The sequence below is a fragment of the Phyllobates terribilis genome, unplaced genomic scaffold (assembly GCF_046119375.1).
Source record: "Phyllobates terribilis strain yellow unplaced genomic scaffold, ASM4611937v1 Scaffold_3__8_contigs__length_932513732, whole genome shotgun sequence".
Lineage (NCBI taxonomy): Eukaryota > Metazoa > Chordata > Amphibia > Anura > Dendrobatidae > Phyllobates > Phyllobates terribilis.
In genome coordinates this window covers 929,825,775-929,851,089 of record NW_027362763.1, presented here as the reverse complement: position 1 = coordinate 929,851,089, position 25,315 = coordinate 929,825,775, and the positions used below count along the sequence as shown (strand labels likewise).

At 44.2% G+C, this 25,315-nt stretch overlaps 1 protein-coding gene across 1 annotated transcript in view; it reads left to right on the top strand.

Annotated features, from left to right (window-relative positions):
* CNST (consortin, connexin sorting protein) overlaps positions 1–25,315 on the top strand; it is a 203,321-nt gene that overhangs the window by 89,401 nt on the left and 88,605 nt on the right. The window contains exons 3-8 of the mRNA XM_073672832.1: positions 1,083–1,279; positions 5,127–5,157; positions 6,133–6,219; positions 13,288–13,402; positions 14,169–14,190; positions 14,315–14,393. Of these exons, the coding sequence (XP_073528933.1) occupies positions 1,083–1,279; positions 5,127–5,157; positions 6,133–6,219; positions 13,288–13,402; positions 14,169–14,190; positions 14,315–14,393 (531 nt within the window). The remainder of the gene's footprint in view (positions 1–1,082; positions 1,280–5,126; positions 5,158–6,132; positions 6,220–13,287; positions 13,403–14,168; positions 14,191–14,314; positions 14,394–25,315) is intronic.

Genomic DNA, 25,315 nt, shown 5'->3' with positions numbered 1-25,315 from the left:
AAACGCAACATGGCGTCCACTAATTACTCCTGAAAATTTTCCATTCAAAAAGTCAAATGGCGCGCCTTCCCTTCTGAGCCCTGCCATTCGCCCAAACAGTGGTTTTCCCCCACATATGGGGTATCTTCATGCTCGGAAGAAATAGCACAACAAATTTTGGTGCTCTTAGATTACATAGTAAAAAACAGGTGACATTTCTTTTCACAATCTAGTAAGGAGTATTTCCATACATTGTTTTTTCCATATGGTTAGAACCTGCAGAAGTTTATAGTGACACTATAGTGACTCAGTAGGAAAAATGATGCATATGGCTCTAGTAGGGAAGGAAGAAGCGGTTCCTAATAACTTGCAGACTGATGTGGATTTGAATGCTGCAATCTTGACCAATTTTGAGAACGAATTCATTGTTGGCAGGTATCGAACACTTGTCATATTCATTAGAAGGCCTGAATTAGTGCCACTCGCCTCCCTATGGGGAAGTGAGTGGTGTCAGAGAATCTTTTGAAGACCAGGACTATAAGCTTTTTTTCTTAAATGGTTGTGGCTCCATGGGTGCCACCACTCTTCCCTGCTCTTACCCAAATCCTAATTTGAATTATTACATGTAAGGTGAGTTTCACACATCTCTGAAAGACTAACCGTGCTCACAAAAAGTCCTGGACCAACCTCCCTTTCTTCCATCCAGGGCAAACTGCTTTGTAAGTAGTAATGTATGAAGCCGTAAACTCAGATTGGGAGACTCTGTGCTCGGGCTCGGTTTTCTGATCCAAGTACGGTCTGTATTTCAAGGGTGTGTGAAACCAGCCTAGGAAACTAAACTCTATAGGCACTATGCACTCTGTATTTGAGCCCTTTGTTTTGCGTGTATGTTTGGAATCACTCACTTCATATACATTAACCATATCCATAGAGCACCATACAGTGGGCACCACAAAAAGCACGTTCCTCACAGTATATCTTTTGCTTATGTAGTGGCATATGTTGGCGGTGAATGTCAGAAAATACACAAAGCACTCATGTGAAACCATGCGCCATTATAATTCCTTTATCCATTTTCTGATTTGTGTAACTTAATCTTTCAGAGTTTTCGGCATCAGCAGATATAGATGTTTCAGAAGAAAGCAAGTGTGTGGATTCTGCTCAGGACAAGGCCCCACTTGACTCGCAGGTTACCCCTAAACACAAGAATCAAAAGCAGCTGCGAGACTCCTTGTTTTTCCAAATTCGAGAGGGGTTTGAACAGACTGATGGTCGAATGCTTCCTACGTGCCTTCATCAGGTAGGTCTTTTCAGCTTGCTTCACAGAGGTGTTATGGGTGGTAGGGAGAAGCTTACATAAGATAAGCTCTCCTCTAGAAGTAGGACCTACTACATGGGTTATTTAGGCTATGTGCCCACGATGCAGAAATGATGCAGATTTTTTCCGCATCTCCCTGACCGGAAAAACACATGCGGATTTTACATGCGTTTTTCCCGCCAGGTAGAAGCGTTTGTTAGGCGTTTTTGCATGCATTTCTACATGTGGGTTATCAAGGTCTTTTCCAAGCGATTTCAGCATCACTTGGAAAAGTGCTTGACAACTTGTTCACACTATATAAATCCATGCAACCGGCATGAATTTATAGTAGTGTGACCAAGTTAGTTAAAAAAAAAAAAAAGAATAAGAATGGTAAAAAATAAAAAAAGATTATACTTACCTTCCGATGTCCTCCCGGTGTTTTCTCTGCTGCGTCCCGTGTCTTGGGCGGCTCGCGGTGGTGTGAAGGACCTGCGGTGACATCATTGAGTCATGTGACAGGTCACATGACTCCATGAAGTCATGGCAGGTCCTTCACAACAACGCGACCCATACAGCAGACCAGACGGAGGGGAGAAAACACCAGGAGGACATCGGAAGGTAAGTATAATCTTTTTTTTATTTTAAATTCTTTTTTTTTTTTTTACAGTTTCTATGGTACCCGGGTCTGGATGAGAGTCTCCTCTCCTCCAGACCTGGGTACCATCCGCACATTGAATCACTTCATATCCGCTTGTGCAGATGCAGTGATGCTTATGTCACGCGGTCCAATGCAAGTCCATGGCGGCGATTACGCTGCGTGTCCGCAAAATTAATGGACATGCTGCATATTTTTCTGCAATGATAATCTGCAGTGGAAATTTCCGCAGTATGTGCACAGCACATGCGGATTATCATTGGGGACCATGGGGCACGTATTACCAAGCGTTTTTTAAGCGTTTTCACTGCGGAAATTCCGCAGCAAAAACGCTTGAAAAACGCAAAGTGGGCACGCAGCCTTACATACACTTTCCCCAGGTACAATGCTAGTACACCAGCTGGGTCTCTGCAAGGAGATTCAAAGAATCAGCTATAGTACAAATAGAAGTAGAGTAAAAAAAATTCTTCCTTATCTGCTGGTACTCAGACTGAATAACTTTTTTTAACATGTAATAGCTTAAGGAAACGTTAAACTGGAATGTGTATGTCTGAATCAACGGTCTCCCACTAGAAGGATATAAAGTAAAACTGGGCACTCAGATGAGATGAACGTCATAAATTTTAATTGCAGTTTAAGCACAATAAAATGGTAGACGTTTCGGTCGAAACAGACCTTCCTCAGTATGTGCTGTGATACAAAATAACAAAAACAACACACATTAGAACAAGTATAGATAATAAAATAGCAAAACAAATCAAACAATCATAGTCATGTAATGCACAGTGAATAATGCGCTGAAACCTGAAAACATTAAGAAACTTAGGAGAGGTAGAGGCTGGACCTACCAGACTGCGTGAGGGGAATGGATATAGGCTGAGAGGACAGACTGTATGGGTAGTTTTTGTTATTTTGTATCACAGCACATACTGAGGAAGGTCTGTTTTGACCAAAACGTCTACCATTTTATTGTGCTTAAATTTCAATTAAAATTGCTGAAATTAATCTCATCTGAGTGCCCAGTTTACTTTATATCTACTGGTAGTGGACCCTACTGGAGCACCTTACCGGCTGTGCTACGGTTTATTCTTCACACTAGGATTCTGCCTCAGAAGCGTACCCTTTACTAGTTTAAGAAAGCTCCTAACTTTACATACTACTCATTTTTCTCCTCCTGCTTGCTTTTCGTTCCTTCATTCCATACACATTTTACAGCATTGAGAGCAATCTTTTTCTATTGAAGTGAATCTGTCATCAGGTTTCTACCATCAGAGAGCAGCATGATGTAGAGGCAGAAACCCTGATTTCAGCGATGTGTCACGTACGGGGCTGCTTGCTGTAGTATTGATAATCTGCTGATAAAACAGTAATTTTATCACTAAAGAGCTAGAAGACCTGCTGACATGTAGTCTAACTCTGCACCCAACACTAATTGCCAGGTTTTTGCCTGTTCAGTGTACACAGAGAGATGTCAATCAGTGATGTGGACAGGGTTATACAGGGCTCAACATTCAGAGAGATGGTAAATCTGCAGCAGAGAAAACAGTGATTTTATCAAAACTGCAGCAAGTAGCTCCGTAAGTGACACATCACTGTAATCAGGGTTTCACGTAGTGACAAGGGACTGTGGGCACCTACCCGATCCTTCGAACGAGGGGCGCCCTAGTCCAGGGTTCCCCAACTCCAGTCCTCAAGGCCCAACAACAGGTCATGTTTTCAGGATTTCCTTAGTATTGTACAGGTGATAATTCCATCACCTGTGCAATACTAAGGAAATCCTTAAAACATGACCTGTTGGTGGGCGTTGAGGACTGGAGTTGGGGAACCCTGCCCTAGTCTATCCCTGTCCCCCTGAAGTTTGAGATGGTGGGTTCTTGTACATATCCATGCTCTTAAATTAACTGACCCCTCCCCCACCCAGGGAGGTGAGGGCTGAAGTGTTTAGGAAAACACTAACCAGACAGACCGGGTTAACAGACAGTGATAAAAGAAAACTACAATCACTCAAATACACTCACAAAATAACAGTTTGGGAAACAGAGGAGGTATAGCAAGGGGAAACCAAATGTGAGAGGATAAGGAAAAACATGCAAACCAACTCCACGCAGCAATCTTCAGAAAAATTCTGCAACCGCTAACACCAAACACTGAACTTTCTCCTTCACCACCAAACCAGGAAGTATAACGATCACTGGCAACTCCCAAGTGCCAGTGGCAAGCATATATACCAGAGGGGAGTGGCCAACACTGAACAGCTGAGACAATTCAGGATATCAAGCTCAAGGAGATCAACTGAACTGATAAACTCTTGCCATGACAGCAAGGAAAGCTGCACTATTTAATAGGATGGTGAATCAGTTCAGATAAGTGCAAGCATTTGTGTAACCAAACGCCGCGATCTTCTATCCCCTCTCTGGCATGGACACATTTCCTTTCACATTTTAGTTAGGAGTATTTCCATACATTGTTTTTTCCATATGGTTAGAACCTGCAGAAGTATTATAGTGACCCTTCAGTACTCGGTAGGAAAAATTATGCATATGGCACTAATAGTAATGGACGAAGCTGTTCCTAATACCTTGTGGATTTATGTGGATTTGAATGTTGGGATCTTGACCAATTTGGAGAACAGAGCTCCAAAATGTCCTGACAGAATTGAGTGGTTACCACACCTCTGTGGGACTCCTGAGGAGAGGTGACGGCTGTACCCGGGTATCTCTGGCAGTCCTAGAGAAACTATATGGAGCAGATGCGCACATGATCATCCACAGCTCAGCTTTGGTGGATCAGTTTGGAGGTCACTTGTTGGGATTTGTGCAAGTCTGACACAAAGTTATTACCTACCCTTCCTAGAGGATAACTGTATATATTCTGAATAAGTTGACATTGCAAAAATACTTTGTAGCTTAATGACAAAGTTGTGCACCTGTCTTAATTGGGATATAAAGCAGATGAATCCAGATTAATTCATTTCATAAACTGAATAGGTTTACTAGTACTTTAAGAAATTAGAAAAAAAATACGTATATTGTATCAATTTTGTTATGTAAAATGTAAGTCAGAGGTGGGTGAAACTACACCAATTGCATGTTAGCTTCCCTAGAAGTGTCAGATGTAAAGAACTGCGTATAGATATTGTGTACCATGTGTTGTGTATTCTGTTCAGTATATGGATATATTTTCTCTCCTTAGATCGCAGAGACCTATTTTCAGGAAGAAGACTGTATCCTTCTTTTACATACTTTTTATTAAATCCACTACATTTGGTGACTTTGAGTTTGGCCATATCCCAATAGCCTGGTAGGTAGTACACCTAGATATTTCTGGATTGTGCACAACATTTTTGGGTAAATTACGATTGATGTTCATGGATAATTCTACTTATGTCCACTGCAGATGAACCAAAAAAGGCAAACTGACCTCTAGGGAGGCTGCCCACCTTTTGAGACAATTTTTTTTCTTTACTTAAATGTATATATTTTGAGCTAAAAATCCATTTTTGCAATTGGGTTTCTTTAAAAATTTTGCACCATTTGGATTTTTATAGATTCTTTGATTCCCTGTTCACTCAATTTTGATGTGGTCTATGGTCATAAATCAGTTGAGAGCAGGTCAGTAAAGATGGATAACCGTTACAAACTCCCTGACAGACCATCAGAATGAGCTCACTGATGAATTCTCATTTCACTCATTCAGCAGCCAGCAATACATAGTATAACACACTGGCAATAGAAGACAAACAATGCAACATTTTTAATCAAACCAAATGACAAAAAAAAGTTTTTGGCCCCAAATACATGCAGGTAATAAAAAATTTTTAAAAAAGTCCCCAAAGATGTACAGTCACATTGAGCATGCCATTCTCTCTGCTGGCAACATGATCTATAGCAGAAGTAGCTGGCCACTGGAGGGCACTCTAACTCCGTGATTGACTGACATAACCAATGAATGAGTTCAACTGGAGCCTATTTTTTGGGATTGGTTTGGGGTTCCATGGGTAGGACCCCCAGGAATCAACCATTTATTACTTAAGTTGGGACACCCACTTTAACAACCAATTGTAGACTTAAGGAATGTTGTGATTTCCAGTTGTGTATTATAATATTAGTTTGAACAATAATATTTAGGACATGTTACATAACACCTTAGTGATGCATAACGATCATGGCAAGGAAATGATTCTTGACTGCTCAATTAGATGAAAAAGCAATGCAATTCATCCAGCTGGAACGAGTCTATCACGAGCAGTTACTAGCAAATCTGTCTGCTATTCAGGAGCAGTGGGGTGAGTAAATGATGACTGTACATCTTGTTCTTTGCCAAATGGAATTTAGTAATTGGATGCCGCTCACATGCTACTTATGTAAGAAATGCCATTGTGGATCAATATGTTTTGTGTTTTGTTCTAATTTCATTTTTTAATGTTTTCTGGATGCCAAGTAACTCTACGCTGCCCCTCCATGCTGAGACCCTGACATTGTATCCACAGAAATGTGTCAGCCATAGACTGCATAAATCAAAATTATAGGAAAACAAGAAAAAAAATAATCTCCTACAAAGTGGGATTATTTCAATTTATTCTCAATTAAATGTTTGTCCTCTACATGGACAAACAGGCTGCGTAATACACAAATACATTTTTTTTCTTAAAGTGAACCTGACAGCTGATACATGCTGCCCACGGATTGGACAGCATGTATCAGGCGCTGGCTGTATCATCTCAGCCAGGTATGTTTGACTGCGTAGTTTCAGAGAAAAACATACTTTAAAGGGAATCTGTGACCACATTTGACCTATCTAAATTATTAATATGGGCATACAGGTTATAGACTGCTGAGGAGAGTGATCCCTGTATGCCTCATATCAGATGCCTTGTTGTTGATAAATCATCCTTTATCACTTTATATAAATGACCTCTTCCAAGCTCTTGGGAGGATGTTGTCTGGAAGATAACTCTGCCTCCAGGGCTTATTTTATATGAAGGGGGAGATACCAGTGTGAGCCAAGTGACTACCATAGAACAGGAGAAATTAACTTTGTCTACAAACACATTTTTGCCTCTGTCTCAGCTCTGCTGGATTGCAACAAAATTAGAACACTGTCTGCCTGTGAGCTGGAAGATGGAGCTGAGAAGAACCTGCAGATGTGTCAGGTATAATCACACACAGCTCTGCAGTGAGATCAGGAGAGCAGAGAACGGCCATCACACATCACACTGGTATCTCCCCCTTCATGCATAATAATCTCTGGAGGCAGAGTTCTCTTCCAGACAACATCCTCCCCAGAGCCTGGAAGAGATAATATATATAAAGGGATAAAAGATGGTTTCTCAAAAAACAAGGTATCTGATATGAAGCATACAGGTAGGACTTTTATCAGCAGTCTATAACCTGTATGCCCATATTAATAGTTTAGATAGGTCAAATGTGGTGACACATTCGCTTTAATAGCTGTCAGGGACTGAGCCGCACTGTAGACTAGTCGGACAGGCGGATCCCCGGTGGCTCTTCCCGCCTGCTGAACTGGAGTGGCAGGTCTCTCCTTATATGCACACATAGGCAGAGACCTCTCAGTCCAGAGCTGTGGAAGGGGAGAAGCCGCCAGGGCTTTTAAAGCATGTTTTTCTGTTAAATGCTGCAGAGTCAAACATACCTGACTGACAAAGAACATCCAGTTACCAATAATGTTCATATAATATATATAAGCGAATAGCATTTCAATAAATACTTAGATCAACCTATTTCCTGGGTTACTATTCCTTACCCAGAAAAAATGAAGAGATTCATAACATATAAATTCTAATACAGTTTATTTATATATATTTAAAAAAACATTAAAAAGGAAAATATTAGGGAATGCCTTACAAAAAGGAAACCCAAAACACGCCTCACCAAGGTATGACAATAAATAAAGTGAATTATTCTGGTAAAAAATAGCATAAAGAATAAACAAGGGTAAAAAAATTATAAAGGACTCAATGTCTACAAAATGTAAATACAGTGACTCCTTTAAAGGGGTTGTCCGGTCAAAACTGATAAGTCTGCAGTTATTCTGTGTGACTGCAGACTTCTGAATCTCCTCAGTGCACGCACTGTGCATGGCGGGGATTCACCAGTTTCAGACCTGGGACCGGAGGGTATGTATGAGTTATACATGCCCCCGACCAGTGGGCGCGGCCTCTCTTTCCATACACTTGTATTAAGCAAGGCCACGCACTCAAGTCGGACACGACCACTGGCCCTCCGCGTCAAAAGACGAGGCATGGTCTCGCTCAATGCAAGTGTATTGATTTCGCTCAATACAAGTGTATAACTCATACATACCCTCCGGTCCCGGAACAAATACTGTCACACCATGTTTGGACCACATATTGCCACCACATAGTGACCGAATACTGCAATACTGATATTAATATAAGTGCCATTATACACAGGAGCTCTGTTCATAGTATACTGGTAATACAGTGATCACCAGTGAAATTATACACAGGAGCTCTGTATATAGTCTACAGGTAATACAGTGATCACCAGTGACATTATACACAGGAGCTCTATACATAGCGGCAGTGTACAGGTAATACAGTGATCACCAGTGACATTATACACAGGAGCTCTGTACATAGTGTAAGTGTATAAGTAACACACTAACCACAGATGTCACTGGTGAGTCAAAGTCCTTCATCTTCGCTTTTCTTCATCCAGTGCAGACTGCCATCACTTCTTCCAGCCAGGACTCATCTCTGCATAAACTAAGACAGTTATCTAGAGCACCGCTTCCAGAGCACATTCCCCACTTTTTCCCCACCTTCTACAGCTGAATACAGATGTGTACCCACCATTAATAAATAATTAAATATGCAACCTACCATTCCAACTATAAATTGTAATCCACCACCCTGCCCCCACTAACTATGCATAGCCATTTTCCCCACCCAATAAATATATAAAATTAATTAGAACCTGTACTCTTTCCCCCAATTCAGTACCAGTCACATTCCTGCATTCTTAACACCCCTACTCTGTACCTCCAGCTCCTCCGATTCATTATATTTACATCTCCCCTCCGCCTCAATTCATTATGTCATGTCCTCTCTCTCCTACCTTCACCCTCTATTCATTATCAACTGATCTCCCCCACCCTCAATTCATCATCATTTGCTCTCTCCACCCCCCTCCTTCAATTCATCATTTGCTCTCTTCACCCCCCCACTTTGAATTCATCATTTGCTCTCTCCACCCCCCCACTTTGAATTCATCATTTGCTCTCTTCGCTCCCCCACCTTCAATTCATCATTTGCTCTTTTCCCCACCCCCACCTTCAATTCATCATTTGCTCTTTTCCCCACCCCCACCTTCAATTCATCATTTGCTCTCTTCCCCACCCCCACCTTCAATTCATCATTTCCTCTCTTCATCCCCCCACCTTCAATTCATCATTTGCTCTCTTCACCCCCACCTTCAATTGAACATTTCTCTCTCCACCCCTGCCACCTTCAATTCATCATTTGCTCTGTCCATTCCCCACCTTCAAATCATCATTTGCTGTACCCCACACACCACCCTCAATTCATCATTTGCTGTTCCCCACCCCAATTCATCATTATTTGCGCCCCCCCCACCGCAATGTATCATTCACTCTCACCCATCCCACACCCTCAATTCATCATAATTTGGTCCTTCCACACCATTTAATTCATTTTATTTAAAAAAAATAAATAAAATTCTTGCTTACCTAACACGATCCCCTGCAGGCGCAGCTTCACTTCTGGTATTCTGTGTACATGCCGCTGCGTACGCGATGGCGTAATTGCATATGAGCAGTAGACAGCACGTAATAGAAAAGGTGGAGGCCGCACCCCTGGAGCTGCACTGTCGTTCTGTTTTGACGGCCGTGGAGCTCCAGGAAAGCTCCCTGCACCAAGATGTGCATTGGCAACACACAATACTTTATTATACCCTAGGGCATGTAAATGCACCATTACTCCCTTCTTCCTTCCTTCTGAGAACAATTGCATGCTCTGCCAAACATACATAAGTATTGGGGTCAGGAGAGAGCTTTGTGGTCGACCACTGTCTGATGTATATAGCAAGCTTTATACATAGATCGCTTTAAGTCCTCAAAGAGTTGGGAATGATAAGCTGGAGGAGGTACAAACGGACAAACCTAACACTGATTCAGGAAGGGCCTTATAGGTGGTGGAGGACTTTTTGATACACCTGAAAGATCTATTTTTATTTGCCTAAACTCCGCATATGGCTGACTATAGCTTACCATAAACGTTCCATTAATTTGCTGACTTTCTACCTCCTTGCATAATTTCTAGTGTTGATCGAGCACTAAAATGCTCGGGTGCTCGAAGCTCGGGCCGACCTCACCGTGATACTCGAGTGCTCGACCCAAGCAACGAGCCCAATGTTAGTCTATGGGAGACCCGAGCATTTTTGCGGCGGCACCCCCGGCAGTCTGTAGAAAGCCTAAAAAGTGCCCAAAACTATAGTGACAGTGCTCAAATGACATGGGGACAGCATGGGGATCGCCCCAAGAAGCATTTCTGACCCCCAGGTCACTGCTGTCAACAACGTGGTCAGAGGTATTAAGCCACTTTTACGGGCTCACAATAAAACGTTCAAAAATGAAACTGAAACCGTTTTCCTGTGAAATATGTTAAGGGACATCCTTTCCAGGGTAAAGACTTGTGTATAAGGTAAAATAAATAACCAAAAACAAAAATACTCCTCCACACCTTGGGCTATGTTCACAAGTAGCATTTTTTATGCGTTTTTGCACTTTTGTATTGCTTTCAACCGTGACAAATGCATTCACCGGGAAATGTCATTTTAACATTTTACAACCTTATCTGGCGATGTGCTGTGTGACACATGCATACAGTGCATGGGGAACAGCATGGGGAAGACCCCTGGAAGCATCTTTGACACCCAGGTCACTGCCTAAAAGTGTGCCCATCATAAGTCATCCTTGCCGCATCAGAAGATGCAGACTTGCAACTATCCCCGTGCAAGTCCTTGTCTATCTGGGATGGATATTAGTCCTGAGAAGGACTGTTTGTTTGATTTTGCAAGCTTTAGAGACCCTACACTACCTATTTCGCAGTATAAATCTCTCCCTAGCTCAGCAGCACTCTCCCTACACCAGAGTTCTCAAACTCAGCTGGGTATATGGGCCGCACACGGAAAAACATTTAATTTGGGGGGCCGCATTATTTGCAGGACAAAGTGACATTTTTAGTGATACCATTTTTTTTCCTACCCAATACAGTGCGCAGGTCACCCACCCAATGCTGTGGCGCAGGTCACCCACCCAATGCTGTGGCGCAGGTCACCCACCCAATGCTGTGGCGCAGGTCACCCACCCAATGCTGTGGCGCAGGTCACCCACCCAATGCTGAGGCGCAGGTCACCCACCCAATGCTGCGACGCAGGTCACCCACCCAATGCTGCGACGCAGGTCACCCACCCAATGCTGCGACGCAGGTCACCCACCCAATGCTGCGGCGCAGGTCACCCACCCAATGCTGCGGCGCAGGTCACCCACCCAATGCTGCGGCGCAGGTCACCCACCCAATGCTGCGGCGCAGGTCACCCACCCAATACTGCACGCAGGTCACCCTCCCAATACTGCGCGCAGGTCACCCACCCAATAGTACGCTCAGGTCACCCACCCGCACAGCTGCTGGCCTCTGATAGGCCGGCAGCTGCCATTGATATTGCTGTGCAGAGAGCCAGTCTCTGCGTGGCAATACACTGCACTACAGCGCTGATGTCGGCGGCTCCTGGACCGGGCTGCGATCATCAAGGGGTCTATGTGCCTGTGGGCTGCATGAAGCAGCCGGAGGGGCTTCTTGCGGGCCGCGTGTTTGAGACCCCTGCCCTACACTGTCTGATCCGAAGCGACTGTGTCCAAGGTGGCGGTGCCCGGTTTTAAATACTTGAGGTGACGCTGTGCGGCCAGCCAATCACTGTAATGCCCACAACCAACATGGCTGCGGCATTACAGTGACTGGCTGGCAATCCCTGCATGTTCATTGGCTCTGTAAAGAGCGCCAAACATGCAGGGCGGAGATCCGAGCTCCTGCCTAAGTAACCTGAAAATGCTCGGTGCTCGCCGAACATCCCGAGTAGTGAGATGCTCGGGCGAATACCGAGCAGTGTCGAGCATGCTCGCTCAACACTAATAGAAACATGTCAGTCACATATATAATAAGTACAGTGGCAGTGTTGGTTACTGTACTTGTCATTTAGTGTTAAAATAAAGGATTTATTAAAAAAAAAAATTGATGTGTGGTTCCCCATAATTTTAGTCTCTAGCGGAGGTTAAGCAGACGGCTGGGGCAGAAGCCTGGGAAGGGGGTAATATCCATAGAGTTTACCAGGCTACTAATATCAGCCCCCAGCTGAAAACCTAGCCTTTACTAAATATTAAAATGGGGGACCCAAAAAAAAAAAATGACATGGGGTCCCCCCTATTTTAATAGCTAGCAAAGGCTAGGCTGACAGCTGGGGGCTGATATTAATAGCCCAGGAAGGGTGCCATGAATATTGGCACCCTCCCAGGCTAGAAACACAAGCCGTCAGCCGCCCCAGAAATGGCGCATCCATAGGATGCGCCAATTCTGGCACTTGGCCTCTCTCTTCCCACTGCCCTGTAGCGGTGGCAGTGGGGTAATAGGGTTGGGGTTGATGTCAGGTTATAATGGCAGCTGACATCAAGCCCAGGTTAGTAATGGAGAGGCGTCTATAAGACACCCTCATTACTAACCCCATAGTGAAAGTAAAAAAAAAAAGCCACAAACACCAAGAATAAAGTCCTTTAATTGAAATAAAGACACAATTCTTTAATGTTCTAAATTAAACTCCACTTACCATCACGCCCATTCCAGCTGAAGCCAATGTCTTCTCCCACGCTGGGACGGCATTGAGATGGCAGGCTGGATGGTAGCAGCACGCGGCCATCCAGCGTGCCATCCTTCAGAGACACTGAGGAGCGCTTGCTGCGGCATTACAGTGACTGGCTGGCTATCCCTGCATGTTCATTGGCTCTGTAAAGAGCGCCAAACGTGCAGGGCGGAGATCCGAGCTCCCGCCCGAGTAACCCGAAAATGCTCGGTGCTCGCCGAACATCCCGAGTAGTGAGATGCTCGGGCGAGTACCGAGCTGTGTCGAGCATGCTCGCTCAACACTAATAATTTCCTGATGTGTAAATGCCGACCCACATTCCTTCTTATTTTATTTGCTTAAAAATAGTTTGGATGAGATGGAAACTAAATGTTGTTTATGTCCACTTTTCTACGTTATCTGAAGTTCTTATATAAATATCTATATCTTTAACCATATAGAAACAAAATGGAAGACAACCAAATCTGCATCCCAGCCCTCATTCCAAAACTCTGAGAAAGGTCTTAGCCACCAAGAGCTCGAAATGTTGTCTAATATATGTGGATCTCATCAAGAGTAAGTTCTTATTTGCAGTAAGCTTTACCTAAATATTTGCCTTGTCCTTTAATGTTCGTTTTCTAATATATTGCCTAAAATTGTCAAAGTTGTTCAGCTTCCAAGAATGTTTTTATTTGGTAGGGACGGTAATAAACTAGTACAATAACCCCCACTGATATGACACCCTGTAAGTAAACGTTTGCCAACTCTTTATCATAATTCCAAAATTTATTTAGCCAAACCAGTCTTTTTCAAAAGGAAAAGCGCTCCATCTACAGACAGCTGTTGTGGAGTTCTAGCCCCTTGCCTAGAGGTTTTGGGTTTACTGTTCCTTCTCGTGGAGACCTCTAAGCTAGCGTCAGGAGACTTATAGGCCCTTTGTGAACACCACTTACAGTGGACATATACAGAGAGAGCCTGTCAGTCAGTGAGTAGGTCTGCCCATGTCAATCAGCTCCTCCTGCTCTTTACATGGTACCTACAGATCTGACTGGTATTCCTATCACAAGGCCGTATCATTGTGTGTTACACCACATTCTGACATTCTGAAAATGCCTATATAATGGTCATTGTGCGATTAAAAAATCTAGGATCACAGCAGTAGGCACAGCTGTTCCCTATGAGCTGGCATTCTCCGGTATGAAGTGATACTCAGTACTGGACAAGTTCCTTTCTAATATTAGATAGGAAATGGAGAGCTTGTAATATTTGTGCCAGTTTCTGTGCAGCACTAGATATGGAGGTTAGAAGATCCATTCTGATTGTCTTTCATTTCTTCTCACAGCCCTCTGGCCTCTAAATGGCAGGTAAGTGTTCTAGTCCATTTACATTCTACTGGCCAATCACTGCTTTACTGTATGCAGCATGTAGCAAAAGTTTTTTTTAACTTTTATTTTTTATTTATGTTGCTTTCATTGATGTCTGTATTAGTTATCTACTTTCGAGAAAATTGAAAACCTCCATCAGTTAAAGGGATCAGATGGATACGATGTAGATGGCGAGTGCCCAGGTATGTAAATTAGCTTGTTTTTGCTCTCTTATAAGCCCACTCAGAAAAGTCTCTGAGTTAGTCAGTATCCAACTTAAAGCATAACCATTGTTTTAATTTTTATTTCATAAATCAATGTAACACGTGAAAATATGAAACTTTGTAATATATCTTATTAGAGAAACCTGCTTCTTTCTCCTCCTGGACTGTTCATTCATTTTCAAAATCAATTCTCAATTCACAGGTAAAATCTGTCTTTAGTAGTGTTGAGCGATACCTTCTGATATTGGATCGGACCGATACCCAAAAAATATCGGATATTGCCGATTCCGATACCGGAAACCAATGCAAGTCAATGGGACACAAATATCGGAATAAAAATAAAACCTTGCTTTCCTTGTAGGTTAATTCTACATGAAGGAAAACAACTAAGAATAATGTAGAATGTATTACATGAAAAGCAGGCAATTCAGCAGCAGCATACACCGGTACCCGACAATTTAGAACAGAAAGAATAGAACATCACACATAGATTAGATAGCTAGAAACATGTCAGTCACATATATAATAAGTACAGTGACAGTGTTGCTTACTGTACTTGTCATTTAATGTAAAGGATTTATTAAAAAAAATAACAGTGTTTTCATGCACCGTCTCTTTAAAAAAGCCGGCCGGCAATTCACCAGCGGTACCCGACAATTTAGAATAGAAAGAATAGAGAATCACACATAGATTAGATAGCTCGAAACATGTCAGTCACATATATAATAAGTACAGTGACAGTGTTGATTACTGTACTTGTCATTTAGTGTTAAAATAAAGGATTTATTAAAAAAAAAAAATTGGTGTGGGGGTTCCCCGTAATTTTAGTCTCTAGCGGAGGTTAAGCAGACAGCTGGGGCAGATGTTTGAAGCCTGGGAAGGGGGTAATATCCACAGAGCTTCCCAGGCTACTAATATCAGCCCCCAGCTGAATACCTAACCTTCACTAGCTATTAAAATGGGGGACCCCCAAAAAAATGACGTGGGGTCCCCCATATTTTAATAGCTAGCAAAGGCTAGGCAGACAGCTGGGGGCTGATATTAATAGCCCAGGAAGGGTGCCATGAATATTGGCCCCCTCCCAGGCTAGAAACACCAGCCGTCAGCCGCCCCAGAAATGGCGCATGCATAGGATGTGCCAATTCTGGCACTTAGCCTCGCTCTTCCCACTGCTCTGTAGCGGTGGCAGTGGGGTAATAGGGCTGGGGTTGATGTCCGCTTATAATGCCAGCTGACATCAAGCCCAGGTTAGTAATGGAGAGGCGTCTATAAGACACCCCCATTACTAACCCCATAGTCAAAGTTAAAAAAAAAACACACAAACACCCAGAATAAAGTCCTTTAATTGAAATAAAGACACAATTCTTTATGGTTCTAAATTAAACCATACTTACCATCACGCCCATTCCAGCTGAAGCCAACGATCTCCTGCAATAAAAGTAAAATAATAAAGCAACCTCATCCTTACCTTTCCATGGTTCCCACGATGGCTCCAGCTCTGCTACATTGACATGACAGGCTGGATCGCAGCAGAAAGCTGCCATCCAGCTTGCCATGCCGCAGAGACTGAGAAGCGCAGGCATGCTTGCGCTCCTCAGTGTCTGGCTGTGACGGCATAAAGATGAGCCGAGGTCATGTCCAATGAACTCAGCTCACCTCATGCACGTCACTGACAGCGTGGGAAAATTCTCCTGCTCAAGCGCTGAGCGCAGGAGAATTCTCCCATGCTGTCAGTGACGTGCATGAGGTGAGCTGAGTTCATTGGACATGAGCTCACTTCTTGCACGTCACTGACAGCGTGGGAAAATTCTCCAGCGCTTGCAGTGAGCGTGAGAGAATTCTCCTGCTGAAGTGCTGAGCGCAGAGAGGAAGAGGACTTGAATTCTAGTGTCACCTATTGGAAGTAGCAATTATTAACCCTTTCGCAACCTTGGGTTTTGTCTTTTTTGCTTTTTCGTTCTTTGCTCCCCTTGTTCCCAGAGCCATAGCGTTTTTATTGTTTGGTCAATATGGCCATGTGAGGGCTTCTTTTTTTGCGGGACGAGTTGTACTTTTCAACGCCATTACTAGTTTTACCATATCATGTACGGGAAACTGGGAAAAAAATTGAAAAAAAAAGTGCAATACCACAGTTGTTTTTTATTTATTTTTTTACCACGTTCACTGAATGCTAAAACTGACCTGTCATTCTTATTCTACAGGTCATTACGAGTTCATAGACACCAAACATGTATAGGTTCTTTTATATCTAAGTGGTGAAATAAAATTCCAAAATTTGGTAAAAAAAAAAATAGCGACATTTTCCGAGACCTGTAGCGTCTCCATTTTTTGTGATCTGGGGCTGGGTGAGGGCTTATTTTTTGCGCGCCGGGCTGACGTTTTTATTGATAACATTTTGGGGTAGATCCGATGTTTTGATCGCCCGTTATTGCATTTTATTGCAATTTTGCGGCGACTAAAAAACGTAATTCTGGCGTTTAGAATTTTTTTCTCGTTACGCCGTTTACCGATCGGATTAATTATTTTTTTATATTGATAGATCGGGCGATTCTGAACGCGGCGATACCAAATATGTGTATGTGGGGTTTATTTTTTATTATTTTAATTTGAATGGGGCAAAAGGGGGGTGATTTTAAATTTTTATATTTTTTTAATTTTTTTTATTTTTTTAAAAACTTTTTTTTTTCACTTACTGCATGCTTCAATAGTCTCCATAGGAGACCAGAAGCAGCAGTTGTCTGATCGGCTCTGCTACATACAGGGGACCAGCAGGTCCCCTGTATGCAGCAGAAATGGTCCTGTGCTATGAGCGCCGACCACTAGGTGGCGCTCATAGCGACCAGATCATGACAACCACAGGCGTCTGCTGCAGACCCTGGGTTGTCATGCACGCCCATCGGCGACCCGCGATCACGTGACTGGGTCGCCGGTGGGCGGTGCTTAGGACGCGCTTCCAGGAAGCGCGCGTTAAATGCCGCTGTCGGAGATTGACAGCGGCATTTAACAGGTTAACAGCCGCGGGTGGACTGCGATTCCAGCCGCGGCTGTTGCGGGCACATGTCAGCTGTAAGAATCAGCTGACATGCTCGGTTCAGTGAGAGCTCAGCGCAGCAGCCCTCACTGAACGGGGGTTACGCAAATGTGCGTACTAAGACGTCATGGGCTCTAAAGGGGTTAAAGTCCGTCCATATCGCCCCTTTTACGAGCCTTGTCATATGACTTAAAATAAAAGCCAAACCAGAATCTCGATTTGCAGACAGTGTTTTGGGGTGTTGCCCCTCATCGGAGCAAAGTATGAGATCTGATTTGGCTAGGTGAGAGGCTATTATTTAATTTCCCACAGGATGTATGGCATAACCAAAATCAGATCTCCTACTTTGCTCTGAGCCAAGGACTTACAATCCAGGTTACAATAAAGGCTTATATCTACTTCAGCTGTGATCCCCCGCTTTAGGGCTCGTTCACACTGCCGTAGATTTTCTCCTGTGAACGAATCGGGTTGATTATGCGAATGTCACTTTGCTCAAACTTTGTCAGAGTGAGCCGAGTGTCATCTTAATGTGATCCCCCTACTCCTTTCTTCCTACCTACCTCCCCCCCAGTGTGAAGGAGGAGAGGAAGAGATGTGGGAAGAGAGCGGACAGGCTGCTGGAACAGGAGAGAGATGATATTTGAGCTGCTCCTGTCTTTGTTTAATACTAGATTTAAGTCCTTCATTATTTAAATACGCTACCCATTTTTGGCATTTTTGTGACTGTAATGATAAGAACTATGAAACCAGTTTGTCACTTCCTACTTTTTAGCCATTTCACTTGTTAAAAAGATGAGAGAGGCCTGTAATTGACATCATAGGTAGACTTCAACTATGAGAGACAAAATGTGAAAGGACCTGCCATGACGTCAATTAGTCATGTGACGCTGACGTCAGCGGTCGCGTGACCTGTCACATGACTCAATGACCTCACCGCATGTCCTTTCACACCACCGCGACCCATACAACTGACCGGACGGAGCGGACCGGGGCCATCGGAAGGTAAGTATAATCTTTATTTTTTACCATTTCTATTCTTTTTTTTTAACTATTAACTTGGTCACACTATATAAATCCGTGCTGGTTGCATGGATGTACTGTATATAGTGTGACCAAGTTGTCAAGCACTTTCCAAGTGATGCTAAAATCGCTTGGAAAAGTGCTTGATAACCCGCATGTAGAAATGCATGCAAAAACGCCTAACAAACGCTTCTACCTGGCGGGAAAAACGCATGTAAAATCCACATGTGTTTTTCCTGCCAGGGAGAAGCGGAAAAAATATGAAGCATTTCTGCATCGTACCTTCGTGCAGTCAGCTCTGCACTGGCACAAGTTAGATAGATCGTGCACTGCGCATTATCTATCTAACTTCCTTATTCCTGGTGACCCTGATGTCGTCATAACATCGGGTCACCATGGCAATGACCAGGACCCTGCGCTGATAGCGCGGGTTCTCCGATCCAAGGTAAGAGGGGCTCTCTTAACTCTGAGCCCCGGAAATGCTGCGATTGACTTTGACCGCAGCATTTCGGGACTTAATGTGCCGGGAGTGGTGCAGGACCGCTCCTGGCACAGAGTACCAGGTGTCAGCTGTCAGAATCAGCTGACACCCGGCGGCGATCGGGCTCACACAGCTTCTATTATTACGCCTCATGTCAGAAAGGGGTTAACCTGTATTTCAAGAGAAAGCAGGTTCAGCTGACTCAGCTGACCAACCTGCAGGCACCAGCTGCACAGACAAGTAGAACTTCAGTTGCTAGTTACTGGAGAAAAGAAGATGGCGACCAGCATATTAGATTAAAGGGAACCTCTCATGTGGGGAAACACTATTTACCTGCAGATATGGGGTGAATCTGCTGGTATATAGCATTAATATCATGTCTGCCTCCTGTACTGGAAGATGAAGTTTGTTTTTCATTCCAATTTTTCAAGATAAAGATCCACCTCAGTGTTTATAGAGAATAAATATTAGCGAGCATGTTCAAAAGACATTAGTGATAATTTTTTCTCAAGTTTCGATCCAAGCCTGGATCTTTCTCAAGAATCGCTGTGTCTCTTTGGTTTGTATTCATATGTAGAAGGGTGTATTCATATGTAGAAAAATGACAAAATTGTGATTTTCCTACTCTGCACTTCACAAAAATAATACAATAATAAGTGATGAAAATGTCATATGAACCACAAAATGGTATCAATAAAAAAATATCAGGTCACACACAAAAACAAGACCTCATACAGCTCTATTGACAGAAACATAAAAAATGTAAGCGTTTCAGAAAATGGGGACCGAACCCCTCCCTTTTTTTTTATTTTTTTTTTTTTACAAATTTCAGAATCTTTATTTTTCACCACAAACTAACAGAAAAACTGGACAAGTTTGGTATTGCTGAAATCTCACTGACCAGACGGATTGTGTTACCATTATATTTTTACTGCACAATGAACGGCGTAAAAGCAAAACCCAAAAAACAATGGCAGAATTGCAGGTGGAGGTGGGTTCTCAGTTTCACCACACTTGGATTTTTTTTCAGTTAAACTATATGTATTCTGCCACTGATGTTCATACAGTGGGGAAAGTAAGTACCGTATTTTTCGGACCGTAAGATGCACTTTTTCCCCCTCAAATTTAGAAGGAAAATGGGGGGTGCATCTTATGGTCCAAATGTACCAGAAGTTGCAGTGGTGGTGGAGCAGGATCGTAGGAAGCTGGGCCCTCCATTCCCTCCCTCAAGCACCCGGCGGCGGCAGCAGCAGAAGAGGTGAGATGCTGCGGGGCCTGTGTCTGGCTGTTGGCGTGAAGCGGAGCGGCTGTCATCTACAGGATCACGCCTTCAGGAAGATGGCCGCGGCCACCGGAAAGCAGCGCACACGCCACTCTGCCTCACCACTAACAGCCAGACACCCGCCCCACAGCAACTCACTTCCTCTGCTGCTGCCGCTGCAGGGTACCTGAGGGAGGGAACGGAAGGCCCTGCTTCCTACATTCCTGCTCCACCACCACCGCAGGTCCCCGCTGCTGGAGCACCCAGTGTCCGCAGCATTCCTCCACTTCCACTGGCTTCCTGAGAGACCCTGCCTCCTGTGATTCCCCCCCCCCCACTCCACTGCCCCCCCAGGTGAGATACCTATATAGTGTACGTATTCAGACTATAAGACTGACCCCCCATCTTATAAAAAAAAATGTTTTTTTTTCCTATTTTCCACCCCAAAGTTTGGGGTGCGTCTTATGGCCCAGTGCGTCTTATAGTCCGAAAAATACGGTATTTGATACAATACCAACTTTGCAAGTTTTCCCACCTACAAAGAATGGAGAGGTCTATAATTTTTATCTTGGGTACAATTCAACTGTGAGAGACAGAATCTAAAAATAAAGAGAGGAGGGTGCCGGCGGTCCTGACTGGGGTGGTCACGCTGAGGAACTCTTGAGGCTCGGCTCCCTCCTGCCGCAAAGGACAAGAGACTGTGACCGGAGAGAAGCGCTGCGACTGCTGAGTCGCTGTCCGGTAAGATCCGGAGCGGAGGTAGGGGAAGACCCTGAGCTGCATCTGCCACCTGAGGGCGTTTCCCGCCACAGAAGCGCCCGCCATCTTGGGGAGAGTGAGACCCGAGGAGAAGCTGGTTATTAGGAGCACAGACTCTGACAGAGGCCACAATAAATCCACACTGGGCAATCCAATAGAACCAGGTCCTATATATGACATCACCCTTCCACTATAAAACCTCTATAGACACAGATACTGATCTATAGGTGGGGGGGGGGGGAGCCTGTGCACGTGAAACTCCTGCAGTGGGCTCCTTTTCTCCATTTCCTAATATACGGAAGCTCTCTAATATCACCATCGCAGAGTCTCTGGCGGCATCTTGTGGATATATGCAAAATAACACCATAACCAGTCTTAACCCGGTACTGCATCCAAGATTTATTACTGCTACCTTCTAATACCCAGCCACGGTGTGGCATAAAATCTCTATAAATGGACAATAGGCAGTTTGCTCTGATGACCATGAAATGAGAATAACCTGCAAAATATGAATCTGTAAGTCTTCCGGTTCAGGCGCCGACCATGTGAATTCTAATTAACCGCTTATGTTCTCCCCTATGGTTTCCCATTTAACCATCTGATCCCCACATTCAGAACCCTCAAGGTATTTATCGTCACCTAGCTGAAGGCTATCTTTAAATACCAATTTTTGTGTTTATGGACCGCTAACTCCTTCGTAGTGGGCAAAAACAGCCCACCTCTTCTCGCCATATTGACATTTCTAATCATACCAAGATGGCCTCAATTCTTGATCAAGAGAAACAACTCTCCCAAATAGATGGTGACGAGGAGGCATGCCACTCCCTTAGACCACCACGCGCCTCTTCGGTAAAGAAAGGGGACACACAAATGGAACCATCGGAACTGGCAGCTGAGGTCACGGCTAAATTGCTACCGGAAATTAAATCTATCATTCAATCTACACTTAATTCTGCCCTGATGGACTTACAGGTTAGGCAAGATGAACAAGCTGAACAGTTTACTGATTTAGAATCGCAGTTATCGACCATTGAGGGTGACTCAAAGGAGGACCAAGCAAAAGTGACAGCTATTGCTCGTGAAAACATGATCCTGAGAGACCGTATTGATGACCTGGAGAATCGCTCCCGGCGGAGCAACTTGCATCTGGTGGGACTACCGGAATCATATCCCCAAAGTGTACTGAAACCACTACGTGAAAACAATATCCCAAAGGCTCTAAAATTCTGAGGGCAGAAAGGTGGAAAGAGTACACAGGATTGGCGGCCCCCCACCCTCAACATCCATGAACCGGGACACATCCAGACCTACACAGGTCATCATGAAATTCCTGGAATTTAACGATAAAGCAGACATTATGCGAGCTTCTAAACAACTCAATCACCCGTTGGTCATTCAGGGTCATACAATTTTGTTCTTTGAGGATTACTCCATTGAGGTGACCATAAAACGCAAAGCATTTAGCTCCATCTGCACCAGACTCCATAAAGAAAAGGTCCGCTTTCAACTCCGCTACCCAGCTACTCTACGATTGAAAGACTCAAATGGCTCTTTTCGTGAATTCATATCTCCGGACAAAGCCAAAACTTTTGTCAATAACCTGCTGTGCCCAGGAGTCAGCCCGGAACGGACCCCTCAAGATGTCAACGAGGCTTCATGTCCAAGAACCTCAGAGAGATTTGGAAGCCGAACAGGTAAAGGAGAACGGAGACCTAGCAAAGACGTGACAAAAAAAAGTTAATTATTCAGGAAATTATACTCTCTACACATGGGACGCCTCGATCTGAGTGGCCAATTGGAAATTGCTGCTCCCACCCTTCCCTCTCTCTTTGGACTCCTTATACCAGGGGTCCTCAAACTACGGCCCGCGGGCCACATGCGGCCCGCGGAGGACTTTTATCTGGCCCGCCGGGCTATGGGCGGAGGAGAGGAGAGCGGTGCCATTTCCCGCCCGTCCCCCCGCTTGCTCAGGGCCCCGGCAGGCGGATACTTACCTCTCCCCGTGCCTCTGCAGATCCGCTGTCTTCCTGCTCTGCGCTTCCTGTGACGTCTCAGGTCAGAGGGTGCGGTGACGTCTGTACACCGCGCCCTCCCGAGTGCCGTCACAGGCAGCGCAGAGCGGGACGACGACGACGCGACGCTGGAGTCCAGACCAGAGTAGAGCAGCGGCAGCAAGTGAGAAGTGAGGTGAGTATTGGATTTTTTATTTTTTTTTTTTAATGTATGGAGGCATAGGTCATTATATGGGGGGTGACATCCTGCAAGGGGTATAATATGGGGGGGGTGACATCCTACATGGGGCATGATATGGGGGGGTGACATCCTGCATGGGGCATTATATGGGGGGGTGACATGCTGCATGTGGCATTATATGGGGGGTGACATGCTGCGTGGGGCATTATATGGGGGGGTGACATGCTGCATGGGGCATTATATGGGGGGGTGACATGCTGCATGGGGCATTATATGGGGGGGTGACATGCTGCATGGTGCATTATATGGGGGGGTGACATTTTGCATGGGGCATTATATGGGGGGGTGACATGCTGCATGGGGCATTATATGGGGGGTGACATCCTGCATGGGGCATTATATGGGGGGGAAAGGGACATGCTGCATGGGGCATAATATGGGGGGGGGTGACATGCTGCATGGGGCATTATATGGGGGGTGGCATCCAGCATGGGGCATTATATGGGGGGGAACAGCCTGCATGGGGCATTATAAGGGGTGGAACAGCCTGCATATGGCATTATAAGGGGGAAACAGCCTGCCTATTGGGAACATTTACCTGCCTATTGAGGACCTATGCTGCCTATTGGGGACATTTACCTGCCTATTGGGGACCTATGCTGCCTATTGGGGACATTTACCTGCCTATTGGGGACCTATGCTGCCTATTGGGAACATTTACCTGCCCATTGAGGACCTATGCTGCCTATTGGGGACATTTACCTGCCTATTGGGGACCTATGCTGCCTATTGGGGATATTTACCTGCCTATTGAGGACCTATGCTGCCTATTGGGGACATTTACGTGCCTATTGAGGACCTATGCTGCCTATTGGGTACAGTTACCTACCTATTGAAATACCGGTTGATTTAACTTTACTTGTTCTTCATTTTAAACATTGTATTTGTTCCTGTTTTGTTTTTTTTTTACTACAAAATAAGATATGTGCAGTGTGCATAGGAATTTGTTCATAGTTTTTTTTTAAAAACTATATTCCGGCCCTCCAATGGTTTGAGGGACCGTGAACTGGCCCCCTGTTTAAAAAGTTTGAGGACCCCTGCCTTATACAGTAAATGACAAGTTTTACTAATTGGGGGAGGATGGCTAGAACTGGGAGCAAATGAGGGGAAAAAGCAAAAAAAATGAAAACAACAAAGCGGGAGATTTTATTTGAAAATCTTATGCACATGGTCGAGCAGAAGTGAAGCCCAGGGGAAAGGTTCTCCTAGCGAGCTGGGACAAAATGCCCCAGCTCATGCTAGGACTAATATGTTCTACTGTTTTGAATGTTTGTTGTTCAATTTTGGTATATAATGTTGAGAATGATTTCCGTTTCTTTATTCCAGTTGATTGCCATCATTATTTTACAAATACCCCACCAGTTCGATTTAACCATATTACTTCTATTTATGTATATTGTGTCATGGAACATTAAGGGTTGTAGATCTCCCCAAAAAACGTATGAAAATCCTCAGACATCTAAAACGCCTAAAACCCGACATAGCCCTCCTTCAGGAAACATCTTCCAGAGACAGATTTCCCTCGGATGAAGAAGTTATGGGTGGGTGCCGTTTATGGTTCCTCTTCAGTGAATATAAAGGCTGGGGTCCTAATTCTTATCAACAAACACTTCTCACACCAGATTATCAGCCAGCAAATAGATAGTGAGGGTAGATTGGTTCACTTAACAATATCTACGCCCTGCGGGGTTTTATCCATTTATAATGTATATGCACCTAATGTAGGAAATAAATCCTTTTTCAAACAGTTGGAAACTAGACTTTTGCTAGACCCCAACTGCAATAAAATAGTAGGGGTGACTTCAATTCAGTAGTGTCGGTACATGAAGACAGGAAAAATACTACAGGCGTCATACAGTCAACAACTACACATGACAAGATGCTAACACCTCTCATGTCCACATGTCACTTAGTCGACTCATGGAGGTTCCTTAATCCTAGCAATAGAGAATTTACGCATTTCTCACACACCAATGATTCATAGTCTCGAGTCTCTTATATATGTTTGTCTCCCCTTCCCTGTTGGCAAAATTGATCTCTGTACACATAGACAATATCGCTATTTCGGACCATGCTCCAGTAATTCTGGAACTATC